At 47.4% G+C, this 16,683-nt stretch overlaps 1 protein-coding gene across 1 annotated transcript in view; it reads left to right on the top strand.

The window, feature by feature from the left end:
• EXD3 (exonuclease 3'-5' domain containing 3) overlaps positions 1-16,683 on the top strand; it is a 288,670-nt gene that overhangs the window by 80,333 nt on the left and 191,654 nt on the right. Inside the window, 2 exon segments of the mRNA XM_065695336.1 lie at positions 11,863-11,927; positions 16,058-16,228. Of these exon segments, the coding sequence (XP_065551408.1) occupies positions 11,863-11,927; positions 16,058-16,228 (236 nt within the window).

Genomic DNA, 16,683 nt, shown 5'->3' on the forward strand with positions numbered 1-16,683 from the left:
CCTGTGCCTTGGAGGAATGGCCAAGGGAAGAGGAGTGGGGGGAAGCAGCAGAGTGCATGTGGTGACTTCAAGGACACAGTGCTGTGTGATGCAGGGAACTGTCGTTCAGCATCTGTGAGCCAAGGTGAAGTACTGCTGGTGGTTGGTTAGTGTGTGTTCCTTTCATCCCCCTCTGGTGCTCAGACTGAAGATATGGAAGTAAACAGAATGGAGGTAATTCCTGCAATCTACATGTACAGAAATGGACAGGGATGAAACCTGCAGAGGCATTTGCTTCAGTTTTCTCTGCCTTTCCTCTCGGCAAATTGGTTAAGGCTAAAAAAACACCCTGTGCTGGGGGATGACACCAGTATCTGCAGCAGGCTGAAGGGTTTTGTGGTGGTTTCGGTTTTTAACTGGTGGGAACGATTTGCACAAGTTTAACATGTACTGAGCAAAACAAATAAGGAGGAGCCCTCACTGGCATGCTGTGAATTTCAAAATAAATAGTAAAAGCAATAGGTGGCAAAATGTAACGTGTTCTTAAATGTCATAGCCTTCTTCAAGTAGTTGTGTCTCCCTCCTCTGATTCTGCCTTTGTCAAGCACTGGACAATAAACGCTGAGGGCTTTTTCCTTTCTGGGAAAGTTCATTTCAGTTGTAATCTCTGAGCACTGGCACAGGGTGCCCAGAGAAGCTGTGGCTGCCCCATCCCTGGCAGTGCTCAAGGCCAGGTTGGACACAGGAGCTTGGAGCAAGCTGCTCCAGTGGAAGGGGTCCCTGCCTGTGGCAGGGGTTGGGGCTGGATGAGCTTAAAGGTCTCTTCCAACACAAACCAGTTTGGGATTCTAGGATTGTATGATCTTGGTGCTTACTAACCTTTGATACTGAGGTTACAGCCCATCTTAATGAGGAAACCATTAACAGTGTTGCCAGTTACTTGCAAAAGGTTTAAGATTGTTCCATATTTAGGCTTTTTTTTTAAATTGTATTTCATCAACTGCCTAGAAAGCAACTTCTTAATGTTATTTTTAGAATTGCTGCTCATGTAAAACCAGGTGCGCTTCTCCTTGACAAGCTAGAGTGTATGGGAAGTGTCCTAAAATGACTTCTGCTTGGTTGGGATGGTGGGTGACCCAAAAGCATGTTCAGACTGACGCTGTGAGATGCTTGGCCACAGTGAGATGGGACCATGGGGATGGGATGTTTCTGCTCCCTGAGAGCAGGGTCATCTCAGGCTGTGTGAGGATGTTCCCGAAGCCACGGAACTTTGTGGTTAGGTCTCATTGTTAGTTCTTTAGTTGTTCCCGGGTCTGAAGGGCTTTTCCTGCTCATGTGCTGCGGCCGGTGGTGCTTCTCAGGTGTCTGCGTGCACCGGCTGGGAGAGGGGAGTGTGAGTGTCCAGTGGTGGGGAGAGGAAGGTCCTTGGTCCCAGTACTGGGGCAAGGGGCACTGAGCTGGCCTGGCCTGACCGCAGTGTGTGCTCAGCAGCTCTCTTTTCCTTTCATTGACTGAAAGCACTAAGAAAATAAGAGGCAAATGGGATTGGCTGCCCTGCTCAGACAAACCAGCTTTTGCTTTTAATGAGAGGCTTTTTGTTTGATCTGTGTTTTTTGGGGGGGAAATGATGAATTTTAGCCATTATGAAAACAAAAGCCATGGTTATTTGTCCGGATTGTTTTATAAGAAGCATATGTGTGCTTTATTATTCTTTTGCTTCAAGTGTGGGGATTGTTTTCAGTTGGGAGGTTGCCTTAGAAGAATGTGAACTTGTGACTCACTGAGAAATGGAGCATGTATTAGTGAAATTGTGAGGTTTCCTATTATGTTTTCATAACTGGAATGTCTCAGAATGAAGGGACCTCTTTTGCCTTCAGTTAAAGAATGGCTTTTACTGCCATTGAGACAGACCGGATTCTTTTCTAGAAATACTTGTATTGCTTTCAGTACGCTTTTACTCTACCCACCATTGTCCGTTTCCCTTTCTCCAATCCAGCATGGCAGTTCCTCTCTCCCAGTGTTCTGCCTGTGCAGCTCATTCTCAGCCATGTCCCTATTTGGTTTCTACATCTTGACTTTTCAGTAACAATGCAGTCAGCAATAGGGACCAAGGTATGGCTTAACATGGTGAGCTCAGGAAAGGGTGGCCTCAGCTAATGGCATCTGAGGAATTCCAGCTTTTCTCTACAACAATCAAATGAGAAACATGAAATCAACATTGAAAGCAGAGCTGAATGCTTTGTGATAAGCTTTTGCAAGGATATTAGAGAAAATACAATTAGTAGAGCTAACCCTGTGACATGGTACTGCATGCTGTCACATTAGTGCAGTAGATGAAACACAGAGACTACAATTCAGGAACTGCTGGCCCATACCTTGCTATCCTATATGCAAGCTACATAATTGAATTAGATGTTGCTATTAAATCAGGTCTGTCTGAAAAATGGCAAAGAACCACCAGAAGATGAGCTTCTAGGTACTTGTTGGAGCGAGTCCAGAGGAGGCCACAGAGATGCTGCGAGGGCTGGAGCAGCTCTGCTCTGGAGCCAGGCTGAGAGAGCTGGGCTGGGGCAGCCTGGAGAAGAGAAGGCTCCTGAAGGGGAGACCTGAGAGCAGCTCCAGTGCCTAAAGGGGCTGCAGGAAACCTGGAGAGGGGCTTGGGACAAGGGGCCTGTAGGGACAGGCCAAGGGGAATGGCTTGAACCTGCCCGAGGGGAGACTGAGATGAGCTCTTAGGCAGAAGCTCTTCCCTGTGAGGGTGCTGAGGCGCTGGCACAGGGTGCCCAGAGAAGCTGTGGCTGCCCCATCCCTGGCAGTGCTCAAGGCCAGGTTGGACACAGGGGCTTGGAGCAAGCTGCTCCAGTGGAAGGGGTCCCTGCTCGTGGCAGGGGCTGGGGCTGGATGAGCGTTAAGGTCCCTTCCAACCCAAGTCAGGCTGGGATTCCATGATACTGACCTCCCCCCTAAAGTGAAGCAAAATATTTCCTGCTGATTGGAACAACTGTCTCATTTGAACTCCAGTGAAGCTTTCCTGCTGCTTTTGATACAGGGGGAGAACTGGGATAGGGAGAATTGTTTTGTATTGACCTGAATTTTCCATCTGGCCTATGAACCAAAACATAAACTGGTTCCACAGTTCCAAGTGCTCTCTGAACCACCTCATGGCTGTGCATTAGGGGATGTGAGCACATTCATTCCAGTAACAATTCCAGTCATGGGTACATCAGCTCCTGTGCAGAGGCTGCAGGAGAAACCCAGGGCCCAAAGGTCTCCTCTCCTCTGGCAAGCGGGAGTAGATGACTTTCATGTAAGAGCATCACAGCACTGGGAGAAATGTACCACAGCAGTGACAGCTGGTCAGCAACCGGAGAAACAAGGAACCATTCCTGTTAAATGAGGGTTCTGGCTGCTGCCAGTGAGCTGATGTTCATAATCAGGTGGTTTCAAGTGAGGAACTCACTGGGTTTGGGGACCTTTTTTTTCTCTCATGGCTGATGCAGAATCCTTCACTGACTGTGTTAGAGCAAAAGGTGAATCTCAGTGTGTGAATGCAGAACTGGAGGAATAAGTGAGAAATGCTTCTCCTTTGGGGAGCTGAGATCCACAGACCGCCCCAAAGGCTCATCTTTAATGTTAAATTGCAGGGGAGGTGTGTGGTGTGTGGAGTTTCTAAGCCTGTGGTAACTGCTTGTGGTTACTTCCCTTTGGAAGCCTTCTGAAGCCTTCTGTGCGGTGGGGTTCAAAGCTCAGTCAATGAGAAAGCTGTAGCTAAAACTGGAAACCGAGCTGAAGGCTGGAGGGAGCCACACATACCTTCTAAAGCAGGACCCTCTCCATCTTGCTGCTTCACTTCCTTATTTGAATTCAGCTAAACCCACAGAGTTATGCATTTTAAAAGCGTATTTGTCTTCTGTGGGAGAGGCAGTTAAGGACCTGGGAGCTGGGATGGCGAGTTTTGGAGCTCTGGAAATGATGCTAAAGCGTCTGGAATGGTTTTGTGACATCTGAGCCTCTTGTATGTTTTGCAGTGGAGGATTCAGTGGTGGGATGTAATTAACATTTAAATGGATCAGGATCTTGCAGAGCATTCCTCTGGCTGGCTGCAGACACTGCTACCTGAGACCTTCCCTGCCAGCAGAGAGCGAGGGAGCGCTTTGTTCTTAGTGGGTGTCTCATTGCTGCAGTTGGTGGGGACGGGGATGAATCACTGAGTGGTTTAATCCTTAGTCACAGAGTTCTTGGAAATGAGCTGTTATCATTCCTGGAAATATCTGTTGTTCCTAAGACACAGACTCTGCCGTGAGAAAATGTTAGTGAACCTTTGAACCCCCTGGTGCAGGTGCATCTGAAATCACAGACTCACAGACTGGTTTGGGTTGGAAGGGAGCTCAAAGCTCATCCAGTTCCAAGCCCCTCTCCAAGTTCCTTATAGGCCCCTGTAGGTATTGGAAGACTGTTGTAAGGTCTCCCCAGACACTCTCATGAGTGAACATCCTCACCGTCCCAATGTGGTGCTGGTTTACATTTCAAAGTAATGTTCAGGATGGAGAAGGATGCATCGAGAACTAATCCTGCTCATGGTGTTACTGGGATGTGAGCAATATCCGTGAAAATCATCAGTCTCCCTTAAGACACCTGTAGGCAGTTTAACTGATGATGAGAAGGTATCCAAGAGCCATAGACTGCCTTGGTTCACGTGACCTCGCAGATCTGGTCGGAAGATGATGTGGGCAGTCATTAGGTGATGGGTGCTCAGGGCGCACAGGCCCACGCTCACTTCCCAGCCTGGGGAACATGTTCTGGGCACTAATGTGGGAAGAAACTCCAGGGGCATGGGATGGACTCAGACCTCGCTGAAGCAGCACATGCTGTGGGGCATGGAGGTGTGTGTGGGATGCAGGACAAGCCCAGGAGTTCCCAGAGTTTCTTGCCTTGGTACAGACCTCCTCAGCATGCTTCCTCAGGAGCTGGGAGATGTGCCCTCTTGGCTGCTTGCTAAGTTGTTTGGGTTTGGATTCTTTGGGGGGGAAACTACATTTTCCTCTTCTTTCCACTCCCAGTTATAACTATTTGATGAGGTGCCATGTCCATTAGGCACAATCCTTTGTGGCTTTTATACGCAGAGAGCGAATTGGATGAGAGCGAGGAAGAGCTGACCCTGGCTTTGCAGAGGAGGGTGGCTGAGCCCTGCTCCATTGTCGGTGCAGATACAAAGCAGCAGAGGTTGCATTTCCTTGCGGATGAAGTAGGAAACGTGATCCTTGGCACTGTTTGCAAAAATACAGGCAAATTACAGCAATGCCATTAAATGTCATTTAGAGCATGTGTTCTCAATAAGAGCTGGAGAATGGATTGGTACAAGGGGGATGGAGCAGCAATAGCCACAAGCTCACTTCTCAAGGTAGCCTATCTGTTGAGTTCTGACCTTGCTGAAATAAAGCTGCATCCCACTCCTGTTCTGCAGCTGATGATGCATAATAACCCTTTGCTCTTCCCTCCCTCTGAAACCAAGGAAGAAAGATACACTGGCCTTGCTGCCAGGCTATGTTTTACCTGCATACACCTGAGATGGCCACACAGTTACTCCAGAAGATTCAGTAATAAGAAAGAAGTTGCCCAAAGTTCCAAGGTCACAGAATCCCAGACAGGTTTCAGTTGAGGGTTAAGCATCTCTTGAAGGTGAGTCTTCAGTACCACAGGGATGTGGCAGGACCAAACCCTTTTTGGGCATAATCCTAACTGATTTTAAAAGAAGTATTTAATCTGTATCATATCTGTTTTCATTGGGGACCATTAATTCTCATCTGCATGACATCTTTACCCACTCCATGGCTCTGCAGGTGTTAGGTGTCTCTCCCTATACCATGGGATAAATCCAGGTAGGAACAAATGACAGAAAAGGCCTCTACAAAACCAAGGGAGAGTGGCAGGGCCATGCCCTGCTGGCCATACCCACATAGTCACATACACCGGCTTCTCCTTAAGGCTTTCTACTTAGTTTAAAATAATACAGCACTTTTGTTTCTTTATTGTCTCTACTTCCTCTGTGTTTTTCTTTAATTGCAACCCAGGATTTTACAATGTGTATTGCACAATACCTGCAGTCTGAAAGGGGGTTTGTGTCTTTTAAATGTCATTTTGTGTTGTAAGGAGGAATTCCATATGGAATCATTTTCTTTAGCTTAAAAATCCTCAAGGTTAGGTTTATTTCTGTTACATGTGCTCATTACGAGGCGCAGCACGGAAACCTGGAAGGTGGAAAAATCACTGAGTTTCTCTGGAGGAATTTTGTATCTCTTTAATTAAATCAGCTTTGTTCATAGAGGTTCAAAATGTGTCACTAGAAAATGCAGCCATTCGCTTTCTGCATTCACTTGGGGTGAACTTGGCACCTTGCTGAAAAAACTTTAGACAAGGTAGGTTTTGATAAGAGACTTGAATAGATTCTTGCCCAGCTCAGTACTGGTTGTCACTGACATTACACAGCATTGGGTGAACCCATCCTGCTGCCAAAACAGGAGTTGGCTGAATGACTCTGCTCCCCCCTCAGTGTGTCCATATGGGGATATGGTTTAGTTGTTTAAACACAGCTGGGCTCCCTGCACTTGTGGTGACACTGACACATCCAGAGCCTTTCTTCGCCTCTCAGAAAACCACCTCAAAGCCTTGCTGGGGCTCCCAGGAGTTTTCATAGAGGGCAGGTTTCAGGGGTTTACTAGGAGAGAATGTGCACAAAACAGCTGGTAAGAGTAAAGATTCACTGATTGTTTCCTGGGCAAGTTACATTTGTTATGTATTCCATTAAAAATTAATTACAATCTTATTAATTTGCAAGGCAGAGGTGTAAGCTTCTGCCGAAGGGAGACCTGACGTTTAGCATTTTGTTCTTAACCTTTTCTGTCCATGAATTTCATCCATAATGAACTGGTTGGTGGATGTGATCCTGCATTTTGGTCCCATTAGACCCCCTCCTTTTGAGGGGGTTCCTGGGTTTTCTGCATTCTGTATCTTTTCATCAGGGACTGTCATTTTTGCAGGGTCATGGGGCATTCACTGGCATTTGACACAAAGTGACAAAGTGGTGTGAGATTTTCCTCATTGGTAAATTCCTCCTCTGGGGTTGGATGCCTCACTTTCCCCTTGCAAGACACACAGGGAGCCTCGGTTAGAAAGTGGGTTTCTCTTCCTAGGGGGGCTCAGCAGAACCAGTGAATAATGCAGCAAGAGTTTGCAAGAAGGCAGCGGTGTAGCTCAGCAGCCCGCGGGCACCGCTTTTGTTGTGATCACAGCAGGTTTCCAGTGATGTGTGCACAAAGGAGAAGCAGAGAATGAACAGAAAGTAGTTGATGGCTTTCCTCAAAGGCACTTTGCTAACTCAAAAATATAAGCCTTGTGGTTTATATGGTTTTGAAATGTAACCGCAGATACTGAGAACTGGAAAGCACTTGATGTACCATCTCCTCCAGTTTTGGTGCCAGATGCAGGGTGGGGAAATGGGTCTTCAGAATGAAAAATGTCCAAAGGAAATAAGTTCGTGTTAAACTTTTTAAACTGGGAGCATACTGTTTGGAGAAACTGTCAGATGAAGAATCGTTGGATCCCAGACTCCAGCCCCAACCCCTGCCACGGGCAGGGACCCCTTCCACTGGAGCAGCTTGCTCCAAGCCCCTGTGTCCAACCTGGCCTTGAGCACTGCCAGGGATGGGGCAGCCACAGCTTCTCTGGGCACCCTGTGCCAGCGCCTCAGCACCCTCACAGGGAAGAGCTTCTGCCTAAGAGCTCATCTCAGTCTCCCCTCGGGCAGGTTCAAGCCATTCCCCTTGGCCTGTCCCTTCAGACCCTTGTCCAATGCCCTTCTCTAGGTCCTTCTCCAAGAAGTCTACATCGTTTATGTCTTGATGGAGTGGGTGCAGATGGGCATTTCTGAGAGCTCCGCTGAAGTGCTATAGCCCTGTTTTCATCAAGCTTTGTGAGGATTTTTATGGTCTGCAACCCCTGTTTTGAGCTGTGAAGGATCAGTGTCAGACTGAGCAGTTTCTCTTCCACCTTGACCCAGGGACTGAATGGGATTAGCTGCCTGGGCCTAGTCTTGGTCCCTCCACCATGGCAGACCTGGCCACTCTTGGCAGCTGTCAGATGGGGGCAGACAGAGCTGGTGCTTTCCTACTTGCCCTGCTGCTTTTTATGCAGTTTTACATGGCTCCATCCTAGTTCTGTTTGCCTTTCTCACTGAACGGCCCTTACTCACAGTTGGGCAGCTCCTCAGTGTGCAGGAGTCTGCAGAACTGAATGTTTCTCTGGAAGCAGAGATTTTGGGTATTCCTGGTGTGACACATGAAGGTGTTTTTCTGGCCTCCATAACCTAGCCTTGCATTTACAGGCACTGTTCTGACTCTGATTTAATACGTGTAACTTAGCAATCGCCACTTCTTGCTCCTGCTTGTCGTTGTTTAAACCGATCCACACAGCTCTTCCACTCACTCCCCCCCCTTCTTTCCGTCCCTCTGCTCGGGATGTACAGTGTCAGGAGGTTGCTCCAGAATGTTCCTGTTCTTGTCCTCTGAGTTGAGTCCAGATGCACTTGTGGTTCAGTTGTGACCATTTGGGAGCGGTCACTTTGCTTTGTGTTTTCTTGCCATGTATTTCTTCCTCTTTCCCTTTTGTATTGAGTAATCATCTGCTCTCCAGATTTGTTCTGGAAGACTTATGAAACTCTGTGTAAGGTCCAGTCCTTTTTCTTTGTATACCCTGGCATTAGTTTTGTGCTGCTTCTCTGGTTCCTTCTCAGGTGTGGATGAGCAGGAACCTGTCTGGTATTCCAGCTGGAACATAACACTGCTGTTACTGCTTCATTATCTATGCCAAAGACACTCATTTTTCACTCTTTAAGGATCCAGGAGAGCCATGATGAGGCCAGTCTCCCAAAGAGGTCCTGGAGGAGAAAGATGGATTGTTCATTTCTTTCAGGAGCCAAAATGATGTGCACCTTCACACTGATGTCTGCTGTCCTAGCTGGAGGGTAGCTAGATACAATAGCCCAAGATCCAACGTGAACTGCAACATCTTTCCACTTTGGTGGGACTAGGCTGAAGCATAATGTTGCTTCGTTGTCTCATATATGTTTGGCTCTAGGAGTGACTGTTATGTTAGCCTCTGACTGACTTACACCCTTAGGTACCTACAAGGCTTTACAGGGTAAGGAGGTAACAGGGTGCCCAGAGAAGCTGTGGCTGCCCCATCCCTGGCAGTGTTCAAGGCCGGGTTGGACACAGGGGCTTGGAGCAAGCTGCTCCAGTGGAAGGGGTCCCTGCCCGTGGCAGGGGTTGGAACTGGAGGAGCTTTAAGTTCCCTTCCAACCCAAACCGGTCTGGGATTCTATGAGTCTATGATACGGCGCTGTTCTGACACCACAGTACTGCAGTTAGTATTTCAGTGATTTCTCTCCTGTTCAGTCCCAGTTCTGGAGCACTGAGTGGTAGTTGCCTCTTTCTTATGCATGGAGAGCATAGAGAACATCTGGTCTCTGAACAGAGAGCAGAACCTTTTTGACGGATCATGCCAGAAGATGGGTGGTTGCTGTCCCCATGGTTGCCCTTCTCTTGCTGCAGGGCTCTGCAGCACCCTGAGATGTGGTGTGGACATAACTACCCAGTGGGTGTGTTCCTTTCCAGGGCTGGGGAGGGCAAAGGTGGTTTTCTCCTGACCCGTGCTTGCCCTGTGGCATGCTGGCAACATGCTGGGTCCTTTCAAATCGGCTTGAGAGATGCTTGCCATGCGTCTGTGTGGTGAAAACCCTGAGATCACATTTCTGTGACAGGGAGGTGAGGTAGGAAAAAGTCACGTAAGAAAAGGGCTTTTTTTTTTTTGCTTGAGGTTTAGAAAGCTTTTTAACAAGTTGAATTATTGGCTGGATCTGGAGCAAACCACCGCTTTCCTAACTGCTCTCATTTCCTGTATCATTCCAGCTTGGTCACTGCATTAATTACAGCTTGGATTTACAGTGTATTTGGTTACACACTGGGCTGCAGGCTCCTTTTTTTCCTGTGTGTGTATAAATTTCTTTGGGAGCCAGGCCAAGAGGAGGGGGGATGTGTGTGTGTATGTTATATACACACACACACACACATATATATATGCATGTGCACACACACATGGGCTGAATTTGATGTTTAGTCGCTAATTTTGTGGGGAGAAGAGATCTGGATTTTCTGCTGTTTTGTTATGAAAAGAGATTTTCCGAGGAGCCGCAGTAGCGGGAACAGGCAGTGTTTGGAGAGTTCAGGATTTCAGAACAACCAGAGATGAGAGAAAATATTATCTTATGAATTGTAAATGTGGCACTTTTCATTTGGCTGCTGTCTCCCCAAGGTTCTGGATAACGGGAACACTGTTGTGCTCTTGGCTGGACCAGCAATCAGCTTGCTACTGGCGTTCATAAACTCAGTGCTTCAGAGCAGGGTTGGATGGGGTGGAGCTTTTCTCAGTTGAAGGAGCTTTCTGTGACCTGAAATATGAAGTGAGACGGGAGACTAAGCAAGAAATCTACCACTTGGAAATGAGCTATTTAGGAACCGTAGAATGCAGAAGGTGATTGAAAGGGTGTTTCCATTTCAGTTCAATGTTTTTCTTCTGGCTTTATAAAAATATAAGAGGAGGTGCTCACTGAATACACAGGGGGTGTTTCTGGAGAACTCATTCATACTTTTAAATTCATTCTTCACATTTAAACTGTTGATGCAGTAGAAGATTTTTCATTCAGAACATTCTGAGTCATGGTTTCGTAAGTAAAAGGGAAATAAATAGAACCAGATATCAAAAGTCTTACTGCTTTTAAAAAGAAATATCCCTAAATACTTGGTTCAAAAATAGTGGTATGATGAATAATAGTGGTATGAATTAGAACAGATCATAGAATCATTGAATCCAAGACTGGTGGGTTGAAGGGACCTTAAGGCCTATCCACTTCCGGCCACGTAACACAGGCAGGGACCCCTTCCACTGGAGCAGCTTGCTCCAAGCCCCTGTGTCCAACCTGGCCTTGAGCACTGCCAGGGATGGGGCAGCCACAGCTTCTCTGGGCACCCTGTGCCAGCGCCTCAGCACCCTCACAGGGAAGAGCTTCTGCCTAAGAGCTCATCTCAGTCTCCCCTCTGGCAGGTTCAAGCCATTCCCCTTGGCCTGTCCCTACAGGCCCTTGTCCAATGCCCTTCTCTAGGTCCTGTCCCTACAGGCAAGAGAAAAATTCCAAATCACATCCTTCTGAAATAATTGATCACTATTTTTCAGCCTTGCCACTAATCCCAGCAGCATTTCATGTTTCCCCTTCCTTAGACCACATCCGACCCAGGCTGATCCCAGCCCCCTGGCTGGCCTGGCTGGGCTCATACACAGGCTGCCAAGCACCTAGAGCCGGAGCTTCCCATATTCACCTACTCACATCTTCCATCCACAGCTTGTGATGAGGTTAAACACTTTAGAGCCATTTCATTACAAATTAGTGTGTTGATAATCCTTTCCAACCTGTGCAAAATGCTTCCTCTTCAAGGACCATTTTGGTTTGATATTAACAGAGGAAGGAATGTGTTGGATGCAGCACAATTGTTGTACATGCACCAGTACAGCTTTTCAGTATTGGAGCCCATGCGGGTGTTTAGTTAAAGTTGATGTCTGTTATTTCGTGAGGGTTTCAGTGTGAGGATTTTAGCACTTTAATCCTGAGTGACAGTTGGAAGGGTGGTGGTTTCAAACACAGTGGCATGGAGTAGCTGATTTCTCCTGGGTGAAACAATGCCCCAGTGTGTCTGGGCTGCCTGTACAGAGCCAATAAATCTGTTTTGTTTTGTTTTTCTCCCCCCTTTCTCCCTCTCTCCCTCCCTCCTCCAGGCCAGGACCCACTGCTATTGCTGAAAGCCCTTCAACTCCTCTGGACAAAGAAAGAGATGGAGAAGGTAAGGCTGAGCCGGCCCTTCACGCTGCAGTTAATAACTGCATGCAGAGCATGTCCAGACGCAGAACGCTTAGGTCAGACCTGCAATTCTTCATGATCGCTTTCAGTTCCAGCACACAGGGGAAGAGCCTTTGCATTTGCAGCAACAAGTGAAAAGAAAAGGTAGCTCTGTGTGATGTGAAGCAGCTCAGGGGCTCATAGAAAAGAGCTGGAGTTTACAGAGCTGCCTTACAGAGCAGGGGAGAAAAAAATCAAAGTTGCTTTTGTTTTCTTTTAAACACTTTTTTGTCCATTAAATGGAGGATCTTTGGGGGAGGGGAGGAATATTTCTAGTAGCTGAAAAAATTAGGGTTGAAGTCCATAGAAAAGTGCTCTTTGCCGAGTAGAATGATATCAAAGCCTTCATAGTCAAAGTATTTTTACTGTTTTTGATTTGGTTTGGGTTTGCCGTTTAGAGTGGTGAATGCAATTTACACTCCCTAAAATCAGTGCTGTCTTTTGATACAGCACCCTATGGGCTCTACTGGCAATTTCTCATAGGGAGTAAAATATACTTAATCAAAATTGGGAGCTTGAACACTAACAAAAGCAGTGGATCTACCAGCTCAGTGGTGAGTTTCCCATGTTTAACCCTGCATTGTTCAGGCAGGTTCTGAGCAGAGATGGTTTCCTAGAAGACCCCAAACCTGCAGCTCACCACAGAGCTGTGTGGAATGTGTCTTGTGTGGCTGAGTACCTTGGGGTGCGTGCTCCACCCTAGGTGTCTGGAGTGTTTAGTCATTCTCCTTGTCTGCCACACTTAGACTTTGCATTACTGATAGTCTGTGGCTCCCAGCTGGAATGATTGAACAACTGTGGAAACACAGTGCAAGAGGTGCCTTTCTAAATGGTCCGTCACAGGCATAGGCTTGAGCTCAGCAACTCTGAAGCCTTGAGCTTTCTATCAAGTTATATTAGAGTTGGAGGAAAAAAATGTTGTTAGGCCTTGAGGGCAGTTTATGCCACAGAACAGCAGTGGGAAAGAGGAATCATCACAATCTCTGCACTGCAATCCCCAGGATGTGTGTGGATTGGGAAGGAAAATACTCTGAAAAAGAGCCTCCCACTGAGGTGTCCTTGGGCAGGAGCACCACAGCTTCCCTGCTGAGGGTGGAAAAGCTTGAGGAACCCCATGAGTAACACTCACATGTCTAGTTTGTTTCGGGAATGGTTATCCCAGTGGGATGTGTGGGTTTGCAGAGCACAGGGTCTGCAGCTCCCCGGTGTCTGGCCCTCTTGGCCCGCCCTTCGGGGCATGGCCAGGAGCATGTATCTGAGCCTGAGGATGTGTTTCTGAACCACAGCAAAAGCCTTTTCAGACAAGAGTGGGGCTGTGGTGGAGCCAGGTGGTGGCACAGCAGCAGCTGCCCCCAGGATGGGGAGCACAGCACAAACATCCCCAGCGTTACTGAGGCTGAGATGGGCTCATCCATGCTCAGGTCATCACCACCCTTCAGACAAGCCCTGCACCTGCAGCAAGCATAAACACCTTGTTCAGAGGCAGCTGGTGCCCTGCCCTCTCAGCTGCTGCTTACATCAAGGAATCATGGAATGATTTGGGTTGGAAGGGACCTTAAAGCTCATCCAGTTCCAACCCCTGCCACGGGCAGGGACCTCTTCCACTGGAGCAGCTTGCTCCAACCCCATCCAGCGTGGCCTTGAACACTTCCAACTGTCTGGTTCAAATAAATTGAGGGAAGTTGCCTTAAGCACACCTCAGTCTGCTGCATTGCCACTGAAAGGGCAGGGAGCTTCTCTGCCTTGGCTGGGTGCGAATGTCAGTCAGTGCTGTCTATCCACTAGTGTCAGTCAACCCACTGGCCTCAGATCAGTGACCACGAGCAGAAGGAGCACATCTGACCTCAGTTCTGGAGCATGGCTATGAGAAGTGGTTGTTTCCTCCATAGGAAGGACAGGTTTGGAATAACCAAGAAGCATCAACAGACTGCCCTGTTCTGTGTCGCTAGAAATAAGGGACCAGAACTGAATGAAGGACTATGTAGTTTGGGCATCAGCAAAATTTTCCTATTCCCATGATCTGTCAGGCTGTAAAAATCCCCCAAGGAGCATTCCCTGCCATGGGAATCAATTGAAATGGAAATGGCAATTACATGTTTGAGAGGAATCCTACTCTGGCAGAGACGCAGGCAGGCAGCACAGCACTCTTTCCTCACTCATTTAAGTGTCTCATTCCTTTTTTACTTTGCTTCCCCTCCCCCAAACTATCCAGACCATAGCTGAAGCCTTCAGATCGCTTGGAAGTGTTGAAGAAGGCTTTTCCCTGCTTGACAAAGTCTAGCTGGTATGAAGTCAAGGCTCGGTGCAGATAACAGCAGTCAGTGCTCCTGGCAGTTGTGTAAGTGCTGGCTCGCTCGTGCTCTCGCAGGAGCTGGTGTCTGCTAGAGCCCACCCTGCCAAAGCCTGGGCTCAAGCCCAAGGAGGAGCCAAGCAGTGTGGTGAAAGCTCTTGTTCAGTCTAAATGTGCTGAAGTGGGGCTTGAGGTGAGGGGGGAGAGAAGAGAAGCTATTTAGAAACAGTGCTATTTAGTTGGTGAGTTGCTCTGTTTTCCCTTGGCTGTTGTGTTGGATATTTGTGGTTGAATAAGAGCTTGCCTTTCCCTTCTGCTGAATCTTGCAGTGAAGTTGGAGCCCTGTGTTTAATTCTTGCCACAGGGAAAAATACTTACAGGGAGAATTGTGTTATCTGAAGTCCCATCTCTGTTAGTCATCAGCTTTTTCATACTGCTTTTGATAATCTAGTGAGAAAGAAACAGTGTCTGTCGTAAACGATGGGTTTTGTGGTTTTTCCAGACATGAAGGACACTATGGAAAAGAGCTGCCTTCCAGTAAATAATGTCCATGAATAAAAGAGAACAAATTCATTGGCAAATTTTCTGTAGGTTTTCTTTTGTTTTCCATGTTCTCCAAAAGTTGTTTCCATTGGAACCTGCGACTGGGGCCATGCACAGTAAATTACAAGTGCTGGCTGCTGGCGGGAACGCGCATCTTTGGGATTTTGCTTTTTAGCCAGAAAAGAAAGAGAGCAGCTGCTCGTGGTGAGTTCTTGTTTTCTGTCTCTGTTTTTGCCTTGCTCCACGCCAGTACATGTACCATGCAGTGAAAGGTGCTGTGTGGGGACTGGAGGATGCCACTTCTTCACCCTGCCAACCCCCCGAGCTCCCTGGAAACTACTTCTAATGTAAACATTATCAAGATATTGCTCAGTACTGCTAATTTATCACTTCTACCAGATGGGTAGTAAGTAGCCTATTAACATTCACAAAGTGAGTGGCCAATTCCTTCACATTTCTAAACACATCACCCCGGGATTCCTAAGATTTATGGCCTGGAGTTTTCCCATGTTCCGAGCCGCTGTGTACGGCCTTTAGGCTCCTGGAGAAGGGCAGTGCCTGGCGTGCAGGGGCATGGGGCAGACAGCAGAAAGTACCCTGCTCAGGTAGGTTTGGAGGGAAAGAACAGGATTTGCAGGATGGCAGAGTTCAAACTCTGGTATTTCAGAGAATCGGAGAATCATTTCTTTCCTTTTAGTCTTGCGTGCAAAATCCAACTATTTCAATGCTCACCAACATTCCTGTTCCAGTGAGGAGTGTTACTGCATCATGGCTGAAGTGGGTGTAAGGTCAAATATGAAAGTTTGTGGTACAGAAGTCAGGCGGAGGGTTTTCTGTGCTTTATTACTTGTAGGTCTGTTAGAAAATAAGCAGGTTTTGAGCTGGGTTATCTACCTTCAGTATTGCCGTTTTCCCAGTAACACCCCTTTCTCCAGCTCCCTTCTTTTCTCCCCCTCCCCCAAATTCCAAGCCCCTTTGTCTGCCCCATGGAACAACTTCTCTGTCTTTATGGGATAATTAGTGTGGACAATTGCTGCTTTTCCCATTGGGTTTGAGGTGCAGTGAGCCATGAAGGAATCTGTAATGACATGAAAAGTCACTGGAGGCGCGGATGGTGGCTGAATAGCAACAGTTACCTCTCTGAATAGATTAAATTAAAAAAAATAAAGCTTTGTGTTGGGCTGGGGGAAGGGAGGATTCACTAATCTCTTTGTACATGACAATGCGGGTTTGTATCTCAGCAGCTCAAGGAAGAAATCAGGCGGGGCTTCGCAGGACTGCAGGACCCATTGACAGGACTCCTGGACATGCTGGAGGGCAGCGGTGATTGGAAGGGGAAGGGGCATTCCCTCGGGTATTACATCACCACGGAGCTGCAGCGTTGGATAAAAGAGCATCCTGCTGCTCAACAGGTTAGAAAAAGAGAGCAAGAGAGCCAGGAGAAAGGAGAGGACAATTGATTTTCATATCCCTCAAGTGTCCCCAGTTTCACTTTATTCCATAGTCTGATGTCTCATACATCCACGTATCCGTACATCCATCTCACGCATCCTGGTGTCTCATACAACCATGGTGTGAGGAGGTGTGAAATTCATACTGAGATGTTATCTGTTGTGTGCTGGCCTGAAAACAAAATAGTATTAGAAGCTGTTTCCCCTTCCAAGCTGGGATTTCCATCTTTTCAGATCAAACCATTTTGATCAAGCGTTGGTCTCTCAGCCTTTTCTGGGCTGGAGGCTTTCCCACTGGAACTCACATCCCTCTGTCAGGATAAAACCAATTGCAGTAACCCACTCTGTATGTTCTTCCAGTTCTGCAAATAGAAGCCAGTTACTGTAGGATTGCTTAACTCCTGCCATATGCTGGG

This window comes from Lathamus discolor, chromosome 15, assembly GCF_037157495.1.
Source record: "Lathamus discolor isolate bLatDis1 chromosome 15, bLatDis1.hap1, whole genome shotgun sequence".
In the NCBI taxonomy this organism is placed as follows: Eukaryota; Metazoa; Chordata; class Aves; order Psittaciformes; family Psittacidae; genus Lathamus; species Lathamus discolor.